General features: G+C 36.9%; 1 protein-coding gene and 1 pseudogene across 1 annotated transcript; both read left to right on the top strand.

Annotated features, from left to right (window-relative positions):
- The first annotated feature begins 8,252 nt into the window (after positions 1–8,252).
- On the top strand, positions 8,253–8,443 carry LOC121244164 (annotated as a pseudogene).
- An 8,240-nt stretch (positions 8,444–16,683) lies between these two features.
- LOC121244163 (patatin-like protein 2) lies at positions 16,684–19,190 on the top strand. Its single transcript, XM_041142196.1, has 7 exons — positions 16,684–16,833; positions 16,935–17,116; positions 17,250–17,439; positions 17,585–17,746; positions 17,880–18,182; positions 18,293–18,465; positions 19,130–19,190. Exons 1-7 carry the CDS (start codon positions 16,699–16,701, stop codon positions 19,188–19,190), a joined length of 1,206 nt encoding a protein of 401 aa, XP_040998130.1. The 5' UTR covers positions 16,684–16,698.
- Positions 19,191–25,733: the final 6,543 nt, after the last annotated feature.

Genomic DNA, 25,733 nt, shown 5'->3' with positions numbered 1-25,733 from the left:
TCTAACACAAACACGATACATTAATTGGATTTAATATAAATGTGTTTGGATCAAAATTAGTTGATCCAATAAAATACGATTATCAAACGGATCAATTGCATGTCAACCAACGAAACCCGCTATCAATCCGTATAGCACGAACAAATTCTATATTTAAATTTTATAAATGCTTAGTCTTATATATCTTTTATTGTTGTTGGAGATATGTGATATTAATATTAATATTTGACTACATTATATCATAAACTAGTAAACTTTTATTGTTAGTATGTAAATTTATTTTATGAAAATATTAGTTTTCTCATATATTATTGGTTTGAATACTGATAATAAAATATTTTATTATGAATTCAGTTGTAATTGTGAATTATTTATATAGTTATCTTTGTATTATATATAAAATTATATTAATTAGGTTAAAAAATAAATATATCATGAGTTAGCTCAACCAATTTATATGGAACGGGTTGAAATGAGTTAAATGGGTCATGCCCAAGTTAACCTGATAAAAATTAATTACTAAACGAGTTAAGCAGGTCGTCGATCGTATTGTGTCACCCGTTAATTAAAGGCTTAGATTCGGATTGATCCGTATAATTCAATATTCATGACTTGACACCATAAGAATAAGAATAGCCACCCTTAATAGAGATGGAGTATTTCTTTTTTCTTTTTTCAATCATTCTTTCATATAGGTGATAATTAGGTGATCATGTGATTAACAATTTGAAGTTGAGAAAATGAAAAAAAATATTAATTCATGTTATATATCTTGCAATATCGATCATGCTTGTTTTCTTACATAGCCATGATCAAAGCATATGTATATATGGTTTTTGTCTTTTTGATCATCATGTGTGTCTAGCACTTAACATGGGATACACATTACTTAATATTAATGTTTTTCATAACGTAAAATTCTAAGATTAAACATGCAAATTGGAATCTCATATATTGGTACCGACAGCCATAGGATCCATGCTAGTGACATGCCATTGAAGTTTGTTAATGTAAGTGATGGAGTACTTAGGATGGGTTTATTTATTAGAAAAATCTCACAAGTTCGAGCTGTTTAGTATCAAGAAAAAGATGGAAATATAACGTGGGTTCTACAGTTTTTATTAAGTACTTAAATAATTAAATCCACATAAGTAGTAATAAGAACAATACTAGTCTTCCCTTTCGGGGCTCCCATTAGGATTTTTTTTTTTCTATTTTACTTCGTGATTAAGAAAGTGTTTTTTAATAATGTTGTGAATTTTTATTATTTTTTAAAAATATTTAAAAAGTGTTAAAAAATGTATGTAAAAAAAGAGATAAAAAAATAAAACAAATAAAATACACTAGTGGGAGGCTCCCAGCGGAGGCTCTAGTGTTACTCTGATAATAATAGGTAGGCCTGTAACCTGGTCTGTTACAATTGGGTTTGCACCCGACCCAACCGCGCTCATTTATGGCGCCAACCCGACCCAGTTCGACCCAAAGAAAATCAAATCGGGTCGAACATGTGACGCCCCAACTCCCACGTACAAAAATAAGGGAATCGTGACATCACGATGATGACAACACAGGTCACGCATTCCAACGAAATGTGCTCAAGTGTGTGCAACATGTAAAAGTGCACAATAAAAATCACAGCGGATAATATAAATAAGTCATCTAAGTACCAGAAATTTAAATACAAATATTCAAAATAAATTACCATTAAAGAGTTATACAGTCATCCAAAATATATTACAAAGGCAATACATAAATTGATAAAAAAACGAAACACGATAAATATGAGCAATCCTAGATCACTCCACCAACAGAGCCAAGCGAAGGCTCGTTATCCTCATCTGCATCAAAATTTGCGATATCAAAAAATGGAACCACAGGTAAGTATAAACCAAACAACTATTAGAATAAAAACATATTAATGCAACCAATATGCATTCATACGACAAAATCCACTTAGCCATAAAATACCGTTTTTTCCCAAAAATGATTATTTCCAACACACGCCAAAATTCCATTTTGGCCCAAAAACATAGTCTGTCATTTTTCCAGAAAATGATTCACACAAAACAAATCATTTATCAGACACTGTAGGTGGGAATCGCAGGCGGGACTCTACCACCGTCCCTACTTACCACCATCCCTACTGCGTGCACCGTAGGCGAGAATCACAGGCGGGACACAACCACCATCCTTGCTTATCACCATCCCTACCGCATGCACTAGGCAGGAATCACAGGCGGGACTCTACCACCATCCTTGCTTACCACCATCCCTACAGTTCCTTTCCACACAATGAATACTTATCACACAAAATGAATACTTATAACACAAAATGAATACTTATCAGAGCACTGTAGGCGGGAATCACAGGCGGGACTATACCACCATCCCTGCTTCCCACCATTCCTACCGCGTGCACAGTAGGGGGAAATCACAGGCGGGACACAACCACCATCCCTACCACGTGCACCGTAGGCGGAAATCACAGACGGGAAACAACCACCATCCCTGCTTACCACCATCCCTACCCGTGCACCGTAGGTGGGACTCTACCACCATCCCTGCTTACCACCGTCCCTACAGTCTCTTTTCCTTTTTCTCAAACCAGTCAATCTAGTCGTTTCAAACATACTCAAATCATTTCACATGAAAATCTAATTTTCAGATAAATACATGAACATATATACAATCATGTGAAAACCCAGTTTTCATTTACAAACATGAACATGCGTGCAAATATGCCATATACATGAAACAACACCACAACAACCAACAATTCACAATACCAACCAAACACACAACTCCGTTCATAATCCATCTGACCTCCGAACTCCTCGGACTCAATCCGGCATGTCCAACCAGATCACAATAATATGTGTTAGTGTAAAAATACATTTAAATCACGAAAGTTCTTTGGAAAAAATACTTACAGTGCTATATAATAATTTTTGAAGGATCACGAAGCCGCAAGAAGTGGCGGCTCAGCAACGTAACAGTGTAAAATACAATGTGGCCATGGGTCTCAAAAATTCACTTTTCAACGGAGACAAACTAAGAACCAAAATTGATAGGGTAGGGCCTAGAGAGGTCGGTGAAGCCAATGGTGGTGGTGGTTTGCCGTGAGTGGCGGCGCAAATGGTGATTTTAGGCCAAAAATATACAAATCAGAAATGGGGTTAGATGTGCTTCACCGGTGACGGATCGGAGCTGGGGTTGGGTCCATTGGGTTGCTAAGAGGTCAAGGATGAAGTGGTGAAGAGATGGTGGCCGGTGGTGGAGTGACGGTGGCTCTAGAGCTCAAGATGCGCCGCATCTTGGAGGGGCTCGTGGGGGCAAACGGCGGCGCGATAGGAGCTGAGAATGGAGGGAGGTGGTCGCTGGCCGATGGGGAAGCGAACGGCAGGGGCGGTGTCGTGCATAGCGGCACAACGGCGGTGGGTTGGGTGAAAAGAGAGAAGCGCACGGGAGAGAGGGAGGGGAGTGCATCATGCGGGGAAGGAGAAAAGCAGAGGGAGAAAAAGAAAAGGGGAAGAAAGAAAAGAAAGAGAAAAGAAAAAGAGAAAAAGAAAAGTAAAGGGAAAAGAAATGAGATCCAATCCTGACATCTTAGGTCACAAAAAATTATCCAACGAAGATGATTTTAAAATAGCAAATCAATTAAAATAATTTAAACGTAATGATACAATGAAAATAAAATAATTAAATCCCACAATCAATTAATTTAAAAGAAAAATAATTTAAATGTACAACAATAAATAAATATTAAGAAAACATACCAATTTAATTTTCACAATTTAAAGATCATAAAATAACCCATTTAAAATATCTGATAATTATAAATTGAGAGAATAAATTTTTGAATTATTAAAAATAATCCTTCAGTGAAAATACACTAAAATACGGGGTATTACATCCTCCCCCCCTTAAAATAAAATTTCGTCCTCAAAATTTGTGGAGTCAAACATCACACTAAAGCAAGATACAAAATATAACCAGAACACGCTTAAAAAAAATCACACGACCTCCAACACCCAACGTGTATGGGTATGGCTTGCATAACTTTTCCCAAAACTCAAGAATAAACTACACAAGACATCCATTACGAAAGATTAGGTTAGACCCTTACCTGCCATAACTCCAACGTCCTGAGTATCTGGAACTTCATTGCCAGCACTACCAGGGGTCAACGCGTACATCCGAACCTGACCTAATTGCCTCTGACTAGTTCTACCACCTCGATGACCACCCTGATTCACTTGGGTCCGATTAGGACACTCACGAGAAAAGTGTCTCGTCTGACCGCACTCAAAGCACTAGTTCCAACCCTGACGGCACTCGCCCTCGTGAGCTCTATTACATCTGCCACAAACTGGAGCTCGACCCCTAATACGTACACCGGAGGCTGCCTGCGATCGAGACGCGATCCTCTGCACGAACTTCTGCGGCGACCCGGAGCTGCTCCCTTCACCATCAACGTTCAGTCGTTTCTTACCCGGAGGGGAGCCTACCACAGCACCTCGCTCTCGCTCAGCAATACAGGCCACCTCAACCAACCTCTGAAAGTTCTGGATTTGTAGGCATGCGACTTGTTTGCGGATCTGAGAGCGCAACCCTTCTTGAAAACGTTCGGCCCGCAACTCTTCGGTGGCTATCAGATGAGACGCAAATCCCCCAAGCTCTATAAATTTTCTGGTATATTGCTCGACAGTCATATCCCCTTGGACCAAGTTATTGAATTCTCGAGCCTTTTGCCGTCTCACAAAAACAGGGAAGAAGCGATCGTCAAACTCTTTCTTGAAGCGCTGCCAAGACACAGCCGCCAAAGATCCCAACTCCATCTCTAGGAGTTCCCGCTTAGTCTTCCACCAATTAGCTACTTCACCTTGCAACAGGTAACTCCCATACAACACCTTCTAGGCCTCTGTACAACCACAGACTTCGAATGTCCTCTCGAGGTCTTCAATCCACCTCCCAGCTCGAAGTGGATCTTCTTCGCCCGTGAAGGCAGGAGTCCTATGTGCCAAGAAACGCTCATAGGTGCACCCGACTTGCACCACCCTATTCTGCTCTCCTTGCTATGGACGAAAATTCTGTTGAAGGAACTCCGTCATCCTATTCAATGCCCTCGCCATGGCATAATTTCCATCACCCCTCGGTTATTCAACCCCAGGCTCATTAGCTTGCCTTCTTGGTCGTACCATCTTCCTGCCATAGCGTAACTCTTAATCTCACTATCAGCTTAAAACAAACTAAAATATAATTATTGTAAAATAAATTAAAATACAACAATATCACATAAAATAAAATAAAATAAAACCAACAAAATAAAATATTATAGGACAAAAGGAATAAAACAAATGAAATAGTACAAAAGAAAATAATTGAAACAAGTAAAATTACTTGCCATAAAATAAAATAACTAAATAAACTAAAATAACAAAAAATAAAATAAATAAACAAACAAATAACGTACAATAAAATAAATAAAACAATTAAAATAATATACTCCCAACAAAATAATTTCAAATCACAATTTTAAAATTTTCTGGTACTGCACCTATGGGACATGTGGTTTTACCTAGAGTCGAACTGTTCTAATACCACCTGTGACGCCCCGACTCCCTCGTACAAAAACAAGAGAATCGTGATGTCAGGATGATAACAACACGGGTCACACATCCCAACGAAATGTGCTCAAGTGTGTGCAACATGCAAAAGTGCACAATAAAAATCGCAGCGGATAAAATAAATAAGTCATCTAAGTACCAGAAATTTAAATACAAATATTCAAAATAAATTACCTTTAAAGAGTTATACAGACATCCCAAATATATTACAAAGGCAACACATAAATTAATAAAAAACGAAACTCGATAAGCAGGAGAAATCCCAGATCACTCCACCACCGGAGCCAAGCTAAGGCTCGTCATCCTCATCTGCATCAAAACCTGCGATACCATAAAATGGTACCACAGGTAAGTATAAACCAAACAACTCTCGGGATAAAAACATATTAATGCAACCAACATGCATTCATACGACAAAATCCACTTAGCCATAAAATACGGTTTTTCCCCAAAAATGATTATTTCCAACATGCGTCAAAATCTCATTTTGGCCCAAAAACATAGTCTGTCATTTTTCCAAAAAATGATTCACACAAAACAAACTATTTATCGGACACTGTAGGCGGGAATCGCAGGTGGGACTCTACCACCGTCCCTGCTTACCACCATCCCTACTGCGTGCACCGTAGGCGGGAATCACAAGAGGGACACAACCACCATCCCTGCTTACCACCATCCTTACCGCGTGCACCATAGGTGGGAATCACAGGCGGGACTCTACCACCATCCCTACTTACCACCATCCCTACAGTTCCTTTCCACACAATGAATACTTATCACACAAAATGAATACTTATCACACACTATGAATACTTATCAGAGCACTGTAGGCGGGAATTACAGGCAGGACTATACCACCATCCCTACCGCATACAACGTAGGAGGGAATCACAGGCGGGACTCTACCACCATCCCTGCTTACCACCGTCCCTACAGTCTCTTTTCCTTTTTCTCAAACTAGTCAATCTAGTCGTTTCAAACACACTCAAATCATTTCACATGAAAATCTAATTTTCAGATAAACACATGAACATGTATGCAATCATGTGAAAACCCAGTTTTTATTTACAAACATAAACATGCGTGTAAATATACCATATACATGAAACAACACGACAACAACTAACAATTCACAATACCAATCAAACACACAACTCCTTCCAAAATCCATCCGACCCCCAAACTCCTCTGACTCAGTCCAGCATGTCCAACTAGATCACAATAATATGTGTTAGTGCAAAAATACATTTAAATCACGAAAGTTCTTTGGAAAAAATACTTATAGTGCTATATAATAATTTTCGAAGGATCACGAAGCTGCAAGAAGTGGCAGCTCAGCAACGTAACAGTGCAAAATACACTGTGGCAGTGGGTCTCAAAAACTCACTTTTGAACGGAGATATACTAAGACCCGAAATTGATAGAGTAGGGCCTAGAGAGGTCGGTGAAGCCAAAGGTGGTGGTGGTTTGCTGTGAATGGCGGCGCAAATGGTGGTTTTAAGCCAAAAATACCCAAATCGAAAATGGGGTTGGATGTGCTTCACCAGTGACGGATCAGAGTTGGGGTTGGGTCCATTGGGTTGCTAGGAGCTCAAGATGCACCGCGTCTTGGAGGGGCATGTGGGGGCAAACGGCGGCGCGATATGAGCTGAGAATGGAGGGAGGTGGTCGCCGGCCGGTGGGGAAGCGAACGGCAGGGCGATGTCGCGCACGGTGGCACGACGGCGATGGGTTGGGTGGAAAGAGAGAAGTGCACAGGAGAGAGGGAGGGGAGTGCGTCGCGCGGGGAAGGAGAAAAGCAGAGGGAGAAAAATAAAAGGGGAAGAAAGAAAAGAAAGGGAAAAGAAAAAGAGAAAAAGAAAAGTAAGGGAAAAAGAAATGAGGTTCAATCCTCACCTCTTGGGTCACAAAAAATGATCCAACGAAAATGATTTTAAAACAGCAAATCAATTAAAATAATTTAAACGTAATGATATAATGAAAATAGAATAATTAAATCCCACAATCAATTAATTTAGAAGAAAAATAATTTAAATGTACAACAATAAATAAATATTAAGAAAACATAACAATTTAATTTTTACAATTTAAAGATCATAAAATAACTCATTTAAAATATCCGATAATTATAAAATAAGAGAATAAATTTTTAAATTATTAAAAATAATCCTTCAGTGAAAATACACTAAAATACGGGGTGTTACAGAACCTATATGACCCGGACTTTAAGAATAACATTGTTTACTCTTCCTTTCCTTACTTCCAGAAATGACTTATTCACAGAAATTATAGAATCACAGACCAAGGGAGAGGAAGAGCGAGAAATGGTCTTGGACTCTTGGATCGAAGGAGATCTCGAGCTGAGAAGGTGAGACATCCCAAGCTTCGACCTGCCCAGCACCAACTCGTCAATAAGAAAACTACAGAGTACGAAACCCAAAACTGAAAAAAAAAACTCATCCTTTTTTGCTTCTCTTCTCTTCTTTGCATAGCAAACTCAAAAAACCCAAAAAGCACACGGCCCACAACCATCAAAGAACCAAAAACCATTAAAAAAAAACAATAAAACAAAACAAAAAACCAAAACCCTAATCATCAAAGAGTTGCCGACATAGATAGAGAGAAATGGCGAAATTAAAGAACCACACGGCCCACAACCAATCCTACAAAGCCACAATAATGGCATCAAGAAACCCAGAAAGCATAGGCACACTTTCATGAAAGGGATGGGTCCAAAGTTTTTGAGAAACCAGAGGTATGCAAGAAAGCACAACAAGAAGAATGGTGGTTCCACTTCTTCAGGTTTTGGGCTTTAGCACATTACGTGGTTTTTCTCTTCTTTTTTTGAAATAATTGGAACAAATTAAAAATCTAATAAAGCTCACCTTAAATGTACGTTTACACTGCTCCTCATTGACCGCCTTTGCGGACTCCATTAACTAATGCTCTTTCATCCCCAAGCTTTCATGTACACTTTTTTCTTCGCATTTCTTGATCTTCTCTCTCAAGCCCACCTAACCTTCCCCTACAAAAATGGAACGTTAATGGAGGTGTTGCAGTTTTGGGAGAAAAACTATACTGAACACATTCCTCAAGGGCGGCTACTAGCTAGGGTGTAACGCCCCGACCCCGAGGATCCGAAGAGTTAACTCATGTCACCTAAAATCATCTTCAATAATACTTTTAAAATAAACCAAAGTCTCCATAACTTATTAACATATTTATTCAACACAGATATCCATGTTCCTACATAAGGGCACATCAGAAGTGTATCATTAATATACATAAACTTTTCTACAAAGACTAGAAATATCCATTACTCAAAATACCTAAGCTACATAAAATATCAACACTACCAAATGACTCTCCAAAAGTCCTTGTACCCCAAGGCACTTAGTCTTCTATGATCAACAAAACTTGCAAGTACTCTCTATTCCTGATTTCCAGCTGTTGCATCAAAATTATCTGAAACATATTATGAAGATAAGGGGTGAGTTATCAACAACTCAGTAAGCAGAGACCATATACTAGTATGCAAACATGAGCATTTACAATGTTCAGAATGCAAAAAAAACACTTTTTCTTTTCAGAATACAGAGTCAAAACATGTTATCAAAAATATCAGAGCGAAAGTTCAAAAATATTCTTATTCAAAATTCCCTTGGCATAGCATAACTGAAACATCATATCAGAACAGAATTCCATGTTTAACCCTCGTGGTAGGGTTGTGCAAACTCCGGAAGCTAACTGAGCAGAATCAGAATGTGAATCTTCCTCTTATTATTCTCGGAGTACCGAGTGTGCACACAGGAAAGACCACGTAGAAAACTACTTTGCTTCCAAAGTGGGTGCACCAGAAATAGAAAAGTTGGTACCAACCCAAACAGATGCCATAATGTTACACCTGTGGTAAGGTCAGAACAGAAACAGAATGCTATGCCAGAGGTTTCAAAAATCACATCGTATCATATCAGAGTACAAAATATTTTCAGAACAGAACAGAATCTGATCACAAAATTATAATTTATGCAAAAATTTCATATTCGCTCTCTTTTGCACAGTTAAAAAAAAAATGTCAAAATAAGCTCATGTCTACACTAGTCATGTCAGAAAATATTTCCTTCTTATACAGAATTTTGTGAGTAATGCAGAACAAATAATTGAGATCGTGTCCAAAATTTCTTTTCATAACAAAAACATTCATATTTTCTAAAATCAATCTCAAATCATTTTATTTTATGCAAAGTGTAGTATAGGAACCCCGCTTACCTGGACTTCTTAGCTATTTAGAATTTTCTTCAACAATGCCAAACAAATATTAATTGTTACCTATAAAATAAGCACATAGTTTCCGTAAATTTCAATTGAACATGTATTTCAATATTTAAGTCTAAACTTCTTAAATAACCTATTTTAATTTCTCAAAATCTGAAATTCTCATAACCTCAAAATATATCATCACTTTCTAAAATCATCAACGACCCTTTAATAACTTCGACTGAAACATTAAAAATCATGAACGACCCTTTAATAACATATTTACTATCCAAAATGCAACTATAAAATCTAATACTAGATAATATAATTACAAAGATATTTGAGTCCAATTACTCATATTTATAACAGTGAAACTTTAGCATGGTAAAAAAAAATCTCAGCCCAATAAAATTACTAAAACAATTTATTAAGCATAATAAAATCAAGCCAAATAAAAAATACACAAGTCTATCAAAATGATGTATATCTAATTAATCTCAAGTCCAGCCCACTAAAAAGAAGGTAGCTCACTAGATTTAAACATCAACCAGTTAAAACTCAACCCATATGTGTAAGTCATGTAGCTCATTAAAGCAAAACCTTTCCAAAAATTAAAGCATGTTTTAAATAAAAAGGGGTAGAAAGGTAAAAACTAGCACACACCCTCCTTCCTACTAGGTTAACCGATATATAACATATGTTTTCCCTTTTTAAGCAAACTATCAACAAAACATAGGTGAGCTAAAGAGTGAGCGGTGACAGCAGCACTTACAGAGAGATGGAGCCACGATGGCAGCGAGCTGGGTGGATGCAGTGGATGAGGGTTGTCCCGACGAAGGCGCACTGAGTGGGAGAAAGCGATGAGCAAGAGAGAGGGAACGGTATGGGGCACCGTATGGGAGGTGGAGAATGAGGGAAAGGAAAAAAAAAAAGAGAGAAGGAAACCAGGGCTTACAACAGTGAACTAGAAGTGCCTCGTAGCTGAGCTATGGTGCACAACGGTAAAAGAATAGGAAGTTTCATTCGTTGGTTGTGGAGGTGCGACACTTGGCTCTATTTTGGTTGCTGGAAAATAGGGGCTTTTTCGTGAGGTAGGGGGTGGCTCTTGGTTTCGTGTGGCTGAGCAGCAGCTTAGTAGAGGTGTTACGGTGCAACGTTGGGCGGGAGTGAGCCGTGGCAGGTGGCATTGAGGAGTTGGGGTGGCTGCAGGTGTGGCTCTGTTTCGGGTGTCTAAAACAGAGGATTTGAGTGGCTTGCAATGGAGGCATTGGGCGGTGGCTTCGTGTGGCTAAGGTTTCGCGTGGACTGAGTTCGGTGGAGTAGCGACTCATTGGCTTGGCTGTGGGGGGTGGCGGAGCTGCCGAACGCAACTGAGGCTTGCGGTTTGGTGCTTTATAGAAGAGTGAGGACTAGCTGTGTGGCAACGTTTTTGTGTGTGCTGAGGGCGTGAAAAGAGGCAGCGACACTCATTCTAGGTTTGAGAAAAACGTAGCATATATATAAGCTATAAGTAGAAAACAAAACAAACCTAAATAAAAGGAAGGGATGGACGTGCATGGAAAAGAAACGGCTTGACACCGTGCGACGTGAAGTCCGGACTCGTTCTCAAGGCTGGGCTCTTTAGCCTAAAAAAAAAATACACTTGTCCCAAAAATTTTGTAAACCTGCTTGACTGGATTCAGTTGTTACATAGGGTATGAGAACAAAGTAAACTTTTATACTCGGAAAGCTCGGACGGGTTACACCCAAAATACGAACCCACTATTTGCAGGGTTGGAGACCCGCTCAGATTATACCCTGATAAAAGTCGGGTCGGGTCGTGTGAGTCTCATCGAATCCCATGTGTGATCGGGTCACATGCACAACCCTAATAATAGGTATAGAGCTCACAAATTTCTGTACTAAGGTCACATTAAGTTAATGCCTAAATTTGAGGGGCTTTAAGTGTGAGAATTATGCAGATAAAGTGAAACTTAAGACAATTATTGTTGTTTAATGTTGTCTAAATACTCATATATGCATCAATAAATGATGTAGAATATATTTATCTCTCCTCCAATTGAGATCCTCAAATTCAAGTAGGAATTTAAGGAGATATTTTTCTTCAACGATAAACATGGGTTGATCCACTAGGCTAGAACTGACTCGCCCCCAAGAGGCCTAGTAGCCAAAGTGTAACCGACCCACCAATTGAGATAAGAAAAAGGAGGCCTAAGGCTAGCGCGGGAAAAGGTTCAGCGTGGGAAGATGGGACAACATTCGCTCTAACACAACTTTGCACACTTAAACAGCAGTAGAGCCACGCCGCATTGAAGGGTTAGATACGAAACACGAGCTGGAATTCCGAAGGAGCCTTTGTCCCTAACAGAGTGCACAGATGATAGTTGCACTCACCAACCTACCACATAGGCTGTGACCCGTAGAAGCCACGCCACATTAAAGCTGACGATAGCACCCTGGACACAGGAAACGAAGCCCCAACCTCAATAAGAAGTATAAAAGACGAATTCCAGGTTAGAATTGTTTTCACGTATACTTACATACAAAAATCCCCTCTAAGGTTCAAAAGATTTACTTGGGAATCACAGGTGTCTCACCAGCCCCCAAGCCATCACATTTATCGTGTGCCCGAGTATCGAGCCCAGTGTGCGAAACATGTCGTTAATAAAGTTCATGCCTAAATTTGATGGGCTTTATGTGAGAGAATTATGCAGATAAAGTGTAACTTACAATAATTATTGTTGTTTAATGTTGTCTAAAATACTCATATATGCAGCAATAAATGATGTAGAATATATTATCTCTTTTCCACTTAAAATTCTCAAATTCAAGCAAGAATTTAAAGAGATATTTTCTCCAAATTTAAACATGGGCTGGGCCACTGGGCTAGGCTTGACTCCCCCCAAGAGGCCCAGTAGCCAAAGCTTAACCAACCCGCCAAAAGGAAGAATAAGAAGGAGGCCCAAGGCTAGAGTGAGAAAAGGTTCAACATGTGAAGATGAGACAGCATTCACTCTGACAAGACTTTGCACACGTAAACAGCAGCAAAGCTACGTTGCATTAGAGGATGAGATACAGAACGTGGGCTGAGATCCCAGCAAGAACCTCTATCCTTGACAGAGTGCACACATGATGGTCGCACTCACAAACCTGCCACATAGGATGTGACCCAGAGGAGCCACATCACATTAAAATCGACGGCGTGATACCCAGTACAGAGGACGGTACACATACATACAAAAATTCTCTCTAAGGTTTAGATGACTGACTTAGGCATTGGAGGTGTCCCACTACCTCCTGAGCCCTCACATTTCTCGTTTGCAGGAGTATCGAACCCTGTGACCAGTGTGTGAAACATGTCGTTAACAAAATTCATGCCTAAATTTGAGGGGCTTTAAGTGAGAGAATTATGCAGATAATGTGTAACTTACGACAATTATACATTTCTTCAAATTTAAACAAGTAGTTGAGAGAATCTTGATCCATATAAACTTATTACCATACATAATCACATTTAAAAGTTCCGCCAATCATATGTGAGGAAAGTAAGGCTATAATTGAGCCGAGCCAAGCTGATCTTTGGCTTGCTGAGCTCGGCACGACTAAAAAACGTCAAGTTCGAGATTTTTATCTAACCTTCGTTCAAGCTCAACTCGATGAGCTAAACTCCCAACTCGAGTTCGAGTTCGAGCTCAGCTCAAGTTGTTTTTTTTTTAACTTTTTGAATAAGATTTAATAATTAAAAAATTAGGTAAATAAAAAGTCTAATATTTTTGTACAACTAACAAGTAGAACCTATATTATATAAGATTTTAAACATTTATAAATAACTAATATGTAGCTAGTTGATATTTATCTATAATAACAATATATTATATGCCTACATAAATTATTAATATTTACACATAATATGATAGCATATATCTATTTCATCTATGGTTCACATATACTAATATATGAAATTATTAAATCTTATGTACTAATTATTGTATAAATTATAAAATATAACTATAAAGCATATTCAATATATAGGCATAAATAATTAGGTTACATATTATATATTTAATTATAAAAGTGTTATGCTTATGTTATTAGCTAATACATATATATATATATATATGTATATATACATAGGTGTATGTGTATATTTATCAAACAAGTGAGCTTTAAGGAGTCTTAGTTGAGTCGAGTCGAGTTTAGTCGAGTATGTATCATTTACTAATCGAGCGGATATCTACTTTCACGGTTGAACTTCTTTTTTTACGAGTTCAGTTTAACCGAGCGAGTATCGAGCGGGCTATCGAACAAATTGGTTCATTTACAACCCTATAGGAAAGTAAAATGTGACTAGAAATCATAAATTTACTACCAAATTAGTGTCAATTATAGTGCTAACGAGATTGGTGTGAATTTATTCAATTTAAATGGCATATGTATGGAACCAAAAATGTTATTAATCATCTTGTTACATAGCATCAAATGATTAAAAATTATTATTTTTATTTATCTTGTAATCATAAAATATAATATTTCAAGATAATTAAAAATAATTAATTAATAAAATAATAAATACTAATGAGTTTAAAGCTTTGGGATGTTGGTACATCTGAGTTTTACTCTAGATGATTAGGAATGTTGAGCCCAACACCATGAAGACAAAGAAGTCCATTTTGTTTTTGGTGCCGTGGGTTGGCCTCTACTTTTCTCTCCAATAGAACATTGACTGTGGAACATATTTCATCAAACATTAAGGTCTTCCTGGATAGTTATATTGTTGTATATTTTCAAAAAATTTCATAATATTTTCTTAAATATCATTCAAATATAAAATATTAATTTAATTTCTAATTTTTAACTTTTTCATCTAATCATTACCTAATTATTATCCAAACAAAAAATCCAATACAACTTTCTTAAACTTCCAACAACTCAAAAACAATACAATTTTTTCAAATTTCAAAACAAAAATAATATTAAAATTATGTATTCAAACAAGTTTTTAACTTTGTAACATTTTTATTCAACATTTTCTTTCTTATTTATCACAACTTAATAAAACATCTTAACTCAAATCATTTTATTACTCTTCACAAAATTCTGAAACTTCTAAATTTATGAGTGTATGAGTCAAGTTCGAGCCAGAATATATAAATTCATATTTAGAACTGTACATTCATTATTTTTTGAATAAGTTTGAGTTTGTTCACGAGTTACTAATTTTGATGAAGAAAAATTGCTTATATTATATCTTATAACTTTATCAATAAATTTCAATTTCTACATATATACAAAATTTTTATAAATATTTTTTATAAAATTTATTATAAATATATAAATGTTATATTTACTAGGATTCAAACAATATGCTTTATATTATGAACATAGTTATCTTATCTTTATATTAGATTTGATTAATTTATTTCAACTTGATTAACTTGAACAATATAGTTCTAGCAGAATGAATATACAATGTCTGGACATACGAATAGCGCATGGACTTGAAATATTATCTTCCCTTGGTCAAGGAGTCGTAGGGTTGTTAATTTATAATGTAATTTTGGAAATGTATGTGTAATGATCGATACCTTGGGTAGTTTAACAGTTAGGACTGATGTAGCAATTAAAAGATAAACAGTGAACATTAGATTTAAAATCTGGCCAAGTTAATACTATAATATGATATAAATGTTATCAAGTGTGTTAATCACAGCCACAGAAAGTTGTACACAGGTGCTGCTTAATGCTCCTACCAAGAAAAACCTTAATTCAAACATCCAACATGAACTACTTATCATGCTGCATGAGTTCTGTCGGTGTTCAATCAAATGGTTAAGAATGACTCACAGTTCTGCTGGTTTTGCATAAGGCCAATAGAATGATCAAGTCTCTTAATTAACATTTCCTTTGCATGCAGCTAGCAGATTGAAATGTCTACCATGTTGGAATTTATGCAGGCATAGTACTTGACTGGTACTCCTTTGTTGAATACTCAATTCATAACAAGTACATTTTTCCTTTTGCGGCAAAAACCGGAATCAAGTTATCCTCAAACCAATGTTCTTTTCAATGTTATCACCCTCCTTTGGTTGCTGGAGGCCGTGCCGCCTTTCGCGAATCAAAATTAACGTGTCAAAAATATCATAGTTTGATTATATTGTTCATATTTGAATGTGGAATTCATTGCATGTGATCTAGGGAAAAGAAAGTTCAGGATAATGCTAAACTAAGGAGTAGCCACTAATTGATAGGGATTAACTTAATTGAGGGGAATTAAACAATCAAATAGTGAGCAAGTGTTAGGCCTAATTAATGCATAATTAGTCACCTGTTTGGCGTGTATGGTTCTAGCTACTTGTCCATGGTTTATGCTCAACTACAATTCTTCTCAAGTCCCAACTACAATTCTCCTCTCTGCACTAGCTTACTGTGGTCAAATTAAAGCCTATGGGAACATTTCTATGCCAAAGGAAGAGGGTATATCGTATTCATGAACTTTTCAATTTTCCCATTGATTTATGACCTCAAGTGTGTCCAATTTGAACATTATCCAAGGAAGCATGCAAAAGTTGGGTCAAAGTTGAAACACATTCATCGAATGACTTTCTTTTGGGGTTTGATCCAAATCAATGACGTGGTCGAATCTTGAAAATTCAGAGGAATCAGGACTATATATACCCCTATTCCTATCTAAGAATGGATCAAGATCTCAACTTACCACTTTTAAGCAAGCAGCTGCCTCTTGAAAGAATTCACAGTTTCTTTCCAAGTCTCAAAAATCCCCTCCTTATCTGACCCTCGATCTCCCTTATCCCTAATGGAAGCAAAAAATATTGTACCCCTACAGCCACCCACTTATGGAAATCTAATCACTATTCTCAGCATTGATGGCGGAGGCATAAGAGGGCTTATCCCAGGAACCATCCTTGATTTCTTAGAATCTGAGCTTCAGGTTAGATATATACATGAGTAATATAATGTTTCATGCCTAGAGAATCCTCCATCCAATGTATCCTTCTATCATTTACACTGAATTGTTTGTGCATGGTGCAGAAGCTGGACGGGGAAGATGCAAGAATCGCAGATTATTTTGATGTGATTGCAGGAACAAGCACAGGCGGCCTTGTAACTGCCATGCTAACTGCTCCAAATGAAAAGAACAGACCTGTCTTTGCTGCTAAGGATATCAAGGACTTCTACTTGAACCAATGCCCTAAGATATTCCCACAAAACAAGTAAATTTAGAACTCATTTGAGATGAAACTATACTTTTCATGAAGACAAAGCTTTCCTATTTGATTAATAAGCCTGATTCCATTCATTTTAGTTACTAAAACGAGTTATCATGTACTTTTTCCAAAATTGCAGTTTCCCGCTATTTCCACTTACTGCAAAGATCCTCAAAGCCCTTTCCGGACCCAAATACGATGGGAAGTATCTGCATAACCTTGTTAGGGAAAAACTTGGAAGTACAAGAATGCATCAGACTTTGACTAATGTTGTCATCCCAACATTTGATCTCAAGCGACTGCAGCCAACCATCTTCTCTAGCTATGAGGTTGAATATCATCTTCTCTTCAAATAGAATCTTCAAGACTGATTATTATAGACTTGATCTCGCTTTTCTTATCCTCTCAATTAGGAAGTGATTGCAAACGATGGAATACTAAGATTCACTTTGGTTTCCTTCTTTTATACACCAGGTACACAAAAACCAAAGCTTAGATGCCCTACTCTCAGATGTATGCATTGCAACCTCAGCTGCACCAACATATCTTCCACCTTATTACTTCGAAACCAAAGACCCAGAAGGGAACGTCAGAGAATTCAACCTTACAGATGGTGGGGTTGCTGCTAATAATCCGGTATCTTTCAAGCTGTTTCGGATCCTACCTGATACCAATCATATAAATTTTAGCATGTTTTTTTCTTTTTTTTCCCAAGAAAAATATAATGCAAAGTACTGTTGTTAACCTGCTAAATTGGTGTCTTTTCCAGGCTTTACTTGCCATTGGTGAAGTGACAAAGGAGATCCTTAGCGGAAGTCCAGACTTCTTCCCTATAAAGCCGATGGACTATGGCCGGTTTTTGGTCATATCATTAGGAACTGGCTCGCAAAAAGACGAAGAGAAATACAAGGCTCGTGATGCAGCCAAGTGGGGCATACTAGATTGGTTAACCAGAGGTGGTTCCACCCCAATAATTGACGTATTTTCTCAAGCAAGTGCAGATATGGTTGACGTCCATCTCTCTGAGGTTTTCCAAGCCCTTCATTCTGAGGAAAGCTATCTGCGGATTCAGGTATATCATGTTTATTCAAATCCATATTTCCAGGACGAGTAGGCATGTTTTTATGCACTCGATTAACATGGGCATTGGGCATGTTTAATATTTGAATCAAAATAATGCAGGACGATACATTGAGTGGGGTAGTATCTTCTGTGGACGTTGCCACAACGAAGAACTTGGATGATCTTGTCAAAGTTGGAGAAGAATTGCTGAAAAAACGAGTCTCTAGGGTGAATCTGGATACTGGCCTCTGTGAACCTGCAAATAGCGAAACAAATGCAGAGGCTCTCGTAAGGTATATTACAGATGAAAATGATTTGTACAGTCTGGAGTCTAGACTGTGCTAGTCTTCTTAAAATTAAAAATAGATCCTAAACGTGAGATCCAAAATATATATATATATATATATATATATATATATTTTAACGGTGAAGTCTACTTTTATTTCATGGGGTCTGTTTGGTAACATAATTTTTCTTAATTATTTTTAAATATTTTCTGATATTTCTTTCTCAAACATCAAAACAAAAACACTTTTTAATTTCACATTTTCAAATTGTTTATTTAATCATTACAATTTTCTCAAATTCCACAAAAATAATTACTGTTTTTAATTTCAAATTTTCAAACAAAAATTATATTAGAAAATTATATCAAAATAATTTTTTAATTTTTTAATATTTTTATTCAATTTTTTTCTCTCATTTCTCAAAACTCAATAAAATATCTTAACTTAAACTATTTTATTACTATTCACAGATATACTAAAATATTCTAAATATGAATGCGCGAAAGCTGAACACTCTGAGATTGTATCTAGCTAGCATATTCTTATATATATATTAAACATTTTTTTTTTGTTTGTTTGGAGTGTTTTTTCTTTCTTTTTTTTTCTTTTTTTTTTTTTTATACATTAAGATACATAATAATGGAAAGCATAAAATATGTCTTTTCTGCAGGTTTGCAAAACTTCTTTCCCAAGAGAGGCATCTTCGCCATGTCTCCCGTTGGATAAGTTAAAAGTCATGATCATCACAAATGATGATGTTACTTTTTACTAGGGTTTTGGCTTCCCTGTTCCTCTCGTCTCTGGCCTCCCAATGAAACTTTCAGAGTGCCAGCGTGCATGCAGCTTACTAAACCAGCAGTGGATTATTGTTCTTAATATTGTTCCTTAATTTGGGTTTAATTCTTGTATTTTTTCTTCTCTCAATAATTATTGGTTCTGTTTGTCTCGAATGTTTCTGAAAGTTTTAGCTTTAATTTCTTTGTTTATGTATTTCAGTTTTCCGATTCGATCAAATTACTTAGCCTCTTGTTTGGTTGCTAAGAAAGGAAGAAAATTAACAAAGCGATTTATTAGACATTGTGAGCTGCTTTCCGTTGATGGATTAATGTTGTTTTTAGATCTTCTTTTTTATTTTATTTTTTTCTTTTTCATGATTGATAAGTTTTGTGATTAATTCCTTCCAAACAATCATTTAGAAAAAGGAGCAAGAAAGTAATTGTAATAATATAAACTTATATTTATCATGTATCTAAAATTGTGTGATTAATATATATATATATATATAGTAGTTGAATGAGCTAGGTTAAAATAATTACAAGAATATAATAAAAACAAATCTGTCAATAATGCTAATTGATCGATAATAATTAGAAGAATTAACCTTATTATTGTCGAGAGCAATAATTATAACCATAACATGTAATATTATATATTAATCCTAGAATAAATATGCGGGTAATTCTATATATTCTAACACAATCAAAGGGTGATCAAGTTTCTCAAAATAAAACTAAAAGCTCAAAAGTCTCCTCATTAGACTTGCAGTCAGTCTCAATCTAGTTATATCTTACCTTTGTGGCACCCCCAACCCCCATGTAAGGAGACAAGGGAATCGAGACGACAGGATGGTGACAACAGGGTCACACATCCCAACGATAGTGCCAAGTGTGTGTACATGCAACAGTGTACAATAAATAACGCAGCGGATAATTAAGTCAACTAAGTACCAGAATGGTTAATACAATTTAAACAATCAGTAAAAAGGTTTAAAAATTATACAGTCATCCAAAATAAATATTTTACAAGTGTCAAACCAAAACGAGTGATCCTCGGGCGGAGCCGAATCCTCAGGCTCACCCTTAGCCTCATCTGCATCGAAATCTGCATTACCACAAAATGGTACCACAGGTAAGTATAGACCAAACAACTACGAGATAAAAAATACATTAATGCGACCAACATGCATGCATATGATGAAATATGCCTTAGATCCAAAAATATTATTTTTCCTGAAAATAGATATTTTCAACACACACCAAAATCTCATTTTGGCCCAAAAATAATACTCCGTCCTTTTCCCAAAAAATGACCCAAATCAATAAAACCTCATTTTTCCAAAAAATGAATCATATAAAATCCTTTTAATCAACACACGCTATTTTTCCAGAAAACAGCTCATTATTCCATTAACCAATGCACCATGATCACCCCTAGGGATCATCCACACATCCTGGTTTCGTAGCGATGCTCAGTTCCGCGCCCAGCGCGTTCGTGGCCAAGCACCCACTACGCAACGAGCGATGCCCAGTTCCGCACCCAGCGCGTTCGTAGCCAAGCATCCTCTAGCCCCCACCAGCAGAGGGGCCACGGAGTCGGCACGAGACCATCTCGTCCGATCCCGTTGTCGCCCAACGACAACCCAGGGGACGTCACTCAGTATATTCCGCTCCCGATTGACCAGAGGAGCTCCACCGAGATAATACCCCATCTCGGCTTGGGGTCGTGATACACACGCACCCAAAATCTTTTAACACATGAAAACCCAGTTTTTATGAAACACATGAACATGAATGCATGTACACGAAAACCCAGTTTCTTTTACAAACATGATCATGCGTGCAATATGCCATGCACATGAACAACACCATATCAACAACCAACATTTCACAATACCAACCAAATATACAACTCCGTCCACAATCCATCTGACCCCCGAACTCCTCGAACTCAGTCCGGCATGTCCAACCAGATCACAATAATATGAGTTAGTGCAAAAATATATTTAAATCACGATAGTTCTTTGAAAAAATACTTACAATGCTATATAATAATTTTCGAAGGATCATGGAGCTGCATAAGATGGCGACACAACAACGTAACAGTGTAAAATACACTGTGGCCGTGGGTCTCAAATACCCACTTTTCAACGGAGACAAACTAAGACCCGAAATTGATAGGGTATGGCCTAGAGAGGTCGGTGAAGCCAATGGTGGTGGTGGTTTGCCGTGGGTGGCAGCGCAAGTGGTGGTTTTAGGCCAAAAATACCCAAATTGGAAATGGGGTTGGATGTGCTTCACTGGTGACGGATTGGAGCTGGGGTTGGGTCCATTGGGTTGATCAGAGGTCAAGGATGAAGTGGTGAAGAAATGGTGGCCGGAGGTGGCGCGACGGCGACGCTGGAGTGAAGAGAGCGCCGCGGCTTGGTGTGGTGCGTGTGGGCTATCGGCGGCGAGATAGGAGCTGAGAATGGAGGGAGGTGGTCGCCGGCCGGTGGGGAAGCTGATGGGAGGGGCGGTGAGGTGCACGGCGGCTGGGCTGGGAGAAGAGAGAAATGGGCGGGGAGAGAGAGGAGCAAGGCAGCGCGGGAAGAGAGAGAGAGAAGAGAGAAAAGAAAGAGAAAAAGAAAAGAAAAAGAAAAGAAAAGAAAAGGGAAAAAGAAAAATGGAGGGAAAGAAATGAGGTCCAATCCCACATCTTGGGTCACAAAAAATGATCCAACGAAAATGATTTTAAAACAGCATCTCAATTAAAATAATTTAAACGTAATGATAAAATGAAAATAAAATATTTAAATCCAACAATCAATTAATTTAAAATAAAGAGATTCAAATGCATAACAGTAATTAATATTAAGAAAACATATCAAATTTAATTTTTCACAAACTAAAAGTCATAAAAATAAACCCACTAAAAATCTGATAAACTTAAAATAAGAGAATACATTTTTGAAAAAATAAAAATAATCCTTCAGTAAAAATACACTAAAATACAGGGTGTTACAACCTTCACCATTAATATATATATATATATATATATACATACATATACACTCTATTATAATAAGTGGTTTTCTAATTACTATTCTTATTTCCTATTAATTTTTGTTGTTTTCTGTTAATTTTCTTACTTTCCCGTTAAGTCCGCTTGTATTGTAAATGAATCAGATGTGGGATCGGCTGAAAGGGATAAGATGTTAGGTCTTCTATATTTTTCTACATATTCTCATTCGTTTCTCTCTCCAAAACCAAACTCCTTTCCTTCTCTCTCTCTTCATCTTCTCTCTTCTTTGAGTCTTCTCTCTTCTCTTCGTCTTCGTGTTTGCATCTTCAGATTTGTTTTCTTTGGCATTGGTTTTATTTTATTTTTTTTCGTGTCATGGTAGATGTCGCTGAACGACGGCCATCGCCTCCCAATCTCCTCCATCACGCCTTAGATGCTATAGATTTGGACCTTCGGCTCAACACTCATTTCTCCAACAAAAACCAAAGCCCATAGAGAGAGAGAGAGAATGTGAGGCTTCCGACTATATTCCTAGGTTTCGACAAAAACCACCTCTCCACGGTCGACGACAGCTAGCTAGACAGAAACTCTGCTGGCTGGATTTTGTGCTGGCAATTTTTGGCATCTTGTGTTTCGAATTTGATCATGTTTTGGGTTTGGATTTTCGCAATTTCTGCTATGCCTGTGTTTCGTGCATTTGGTTTCTTCTAGATGGTTTTGCATTTTTGGGTTTAGTTTCTTTGATTTTTTTAATCATTTAAACCTTTATTTACTTTATTTTTTCGACATCTGAATCTAGGGTTTACTGATATTTTGGTTTTTAGGGGCGCCAAGTTTTGCCCCTATTTGATTGAGTGTAGCGATTTCAATTTTTGTCTCTTTCATTTCATCCGTTCAGTGGATTCCAAAGAAGTTAATTGTTTTGGGGGTCTAATTAGTCTATAGCGAGGCTTTTTTGAAATGCTTCCATTTTCAAACACTATCTACATATTCCAGAGGTCAATCTCTTCACCTATTTGCATACCATTTTTAGAGCCTTTTTTCATTCGATGTTTATTCAAGACTCTGTTTCTTACACTCTCTGTTGAAAATATTTTTAAAATAATTAATTATATATATTATATTTATTAATAATATTTTTGGGTTAATTTTGGAGGTTGTGAATTACTTTGGAAAGAGAGAAGATGTGGAATGTTTATGAGAGTTATAATATGTTGCATCTATACAAGCTTCACAAGCCATCCACTGGTTGAGTGGTATTTATGTCTTTGGATTACCTAGAGCGGTGGAGTTCGAGTCACCTCCAGGATCAAGATGGGTTTTTTATATATTTATTGCGTGGCAACTGAGGCCATCATGGGTGTGCTTGCGCGCTGCAACACATGGCAAGTGCGTCAAGGGATGCGCACGAGGTGATGCAATGCTTTGGTAAAATAAAACTCGCAAAGCATGCCCACCGTGACTCGAACTGGTGCCAACCGGTTGGAGAAGAAGCAAGGCAACCATTGGACTTATAAATAAATCCAACTGTTATGTCATATGGCAACAGGCACAATATATATACTTATTCCAAACAGTTTTTACAAACACGAAGAATGATAACTTTTCGTTCACAACTTTTGGTCATCTATAAATAAACCCATTGACCTGTTATTTGAGCATCCCAGAATTGAATTTTGAATTATCTCTCTTTCGCAAATTTTTCACTTCTTCAAAACTTGTTAGAATCTATTTGTTCTCGAGAGAACAGATTTCTAATTTCTTAGTTAAATATCAAAATCTGGGGATATTCGGGGTCAAATTTCGTATGTACATAACGCAGTTAGACAAACAGACTTGCTCTAGGCTTCATTATATTTTGGAGATAAATTCACTTGCAACCCGTGTGCATACCGTTATTAGTGGGGGCGAATATTGTCTTAAGGAAAGTGATATCATAATGCTCATTGAAGCAAACTTTTCTCTCACTATTTTATGTTTTGCAGCCCCTTAATTTGTACCAACACTCTCTTTGATCACCGAGCAAGTGTGCGCACTTTTAAGAAATGAAAGTTTGGAGAGATTGGAATCTTAAGGTTTAGGATCATTGAAGATAATGGTCCTCATGCAAAAGAGCCTATTGCAACTGGTTGATCCAATGGAGTTTGGTAGCTTGTTTCTAAAAGGTAAAAAAAAAAAAATGTAGTATGTTACAGTTTATATGCTTTTGTTGTGCTATGTGTTTAAGGTTTTGATAGAATTGTTTCTCTTTATTTACCTCTTTTATAGTTTTCAGGTTTGGCGCGTTTGAAACTTATTTAAGTTGATTTATTTATCTGATTGCTTATCTGTAGCTTTAGAAGAGTCATATTGGGCACTTCTTCTCAGTTTTGTGAATTTTCTACAAGAGGTGCTGAAATTATCTGGCTAGCTTTCTTTTTTGTCATCCAAATGTAGACGTGAGGTAGTACGATCCATGTGTGGATGCCATTTATTTGTACTAAGGCTTAATTGAGAGTGACATTGTTGAGTATCATAAAAATCATATTAAAAATGAGAATCATCAGTGTTTATGAGAGGAAAGTTTGACGAACTGAACTTTATTTTGTGTTGCCTTTGTTTTCTGATGCCCTTTCTCTATCTGTCTCTTAATGAAGAGTCCCAAATTTACAAGAAATCCAAAGAATAGAAAGCAAAGAAAGATGTTATATTGGAGAAGGAAAAGATCATTCAAGAGAAGTCAGATTAAGTAAAGTGTACATGCCTTATTATATTCAAATACCTCTAATTTTAATGAGATTACTAATTTCTTATTCATAATGAAGTCACGTTGTAAATTTAAGGGACTTCCATACGGCTGTTCTCTATAATTTCATAAAAGAAGGGACTTTAGATACGGAGCAGGTTGGTAAGGCTTATGCACGTGATGGTGAATTGGAGAAGTAGGTTAGATATCGAGAAGCAAACGATTTACGATTCTAAAAGCATAGACTTTATGATCTCTCGTTTTCTATACAGGTTGAGAAACTTAAAGCCGAGCTCGAAACTCAAAATAAGGAGAATGCAGCCTTGGAAACCCAGGTAAACGAACCTAAGAGGAAAGTAAACTATTTGACTTTGAATCTAAAGAGAGTTACTTATCTTGCTAGACTTTGTTTGGAAAGTATAACTTATGGTTGTATGTCTCGTTGAAATACATTTTGTTATGGCATACAACATTACAAATGTGGAAGGATGCTTTTTGCTATTTAAACATTATAGCAGTTCAATTCTTCAGATTTTCCAAGTAATTAGCAAGAATACATGGCTTGGCAAAGTAGAAATTGAAGGTTCTACTTCTCTAGCCCACTACAAAAAAATTGTTTATTTTTAGCCAGGTATTTCCTGCGAAAATAACTATTCTTGCTAAAATGAGTCTATTTTCATCATAAATAATTATTCTCGTCGCAAATAATCCTTCACAAATGCTCGTTTTTCTTGTAGTATCTTGCATTCTCACTTGACACTAGAGAAGA

This window comes from Juglans microcarpa x Juglans regia, chromosome 8S (genome assembly GCF_004785595.1).
Source record: "Juglans microcarpa x Juglans regia isolate MS1-56 chromosome 8S, Jm3101_v1.0, whole genome shotgun sequence".
Lineage (NCBI taxonomy): Eukaryota > Viridiplantae > Streptophyta > Magnoliopsida > Fagales > Juglandaceae > Juglans > Juglans microcarpa x Juglans regia.
The sequence above is the reverse complement of the archived record's forward strand: the minus strand, read 5'-3'. Positions and strand labels throughout refer to the sequence as shown.

Bases quoted from the DNA above. Each gene is read 5' to 3' on its own strand.
- LOC121244163 (XM_041142196.1), top strand. From the start codon at position 16,699: ATGGAAGCAAAAAATATTGTACCCCTACAGCCACCCACTTATGGAAAT. The intron at 17,440-17,584 runs GTTGAATATCAT...TTTATACACCAG, and splicing joins CCATCTTCTCTAGCTATGAG to GTACACAAAAACCAAAGCTT. The intron at 18,466-19,129 runs GTATATTACAGA...TCTTTTCTGCAG, and splicing joins AATGCAGAGGCTCTCGTAAG to GTTTGCAAAACTTCTTTCCC.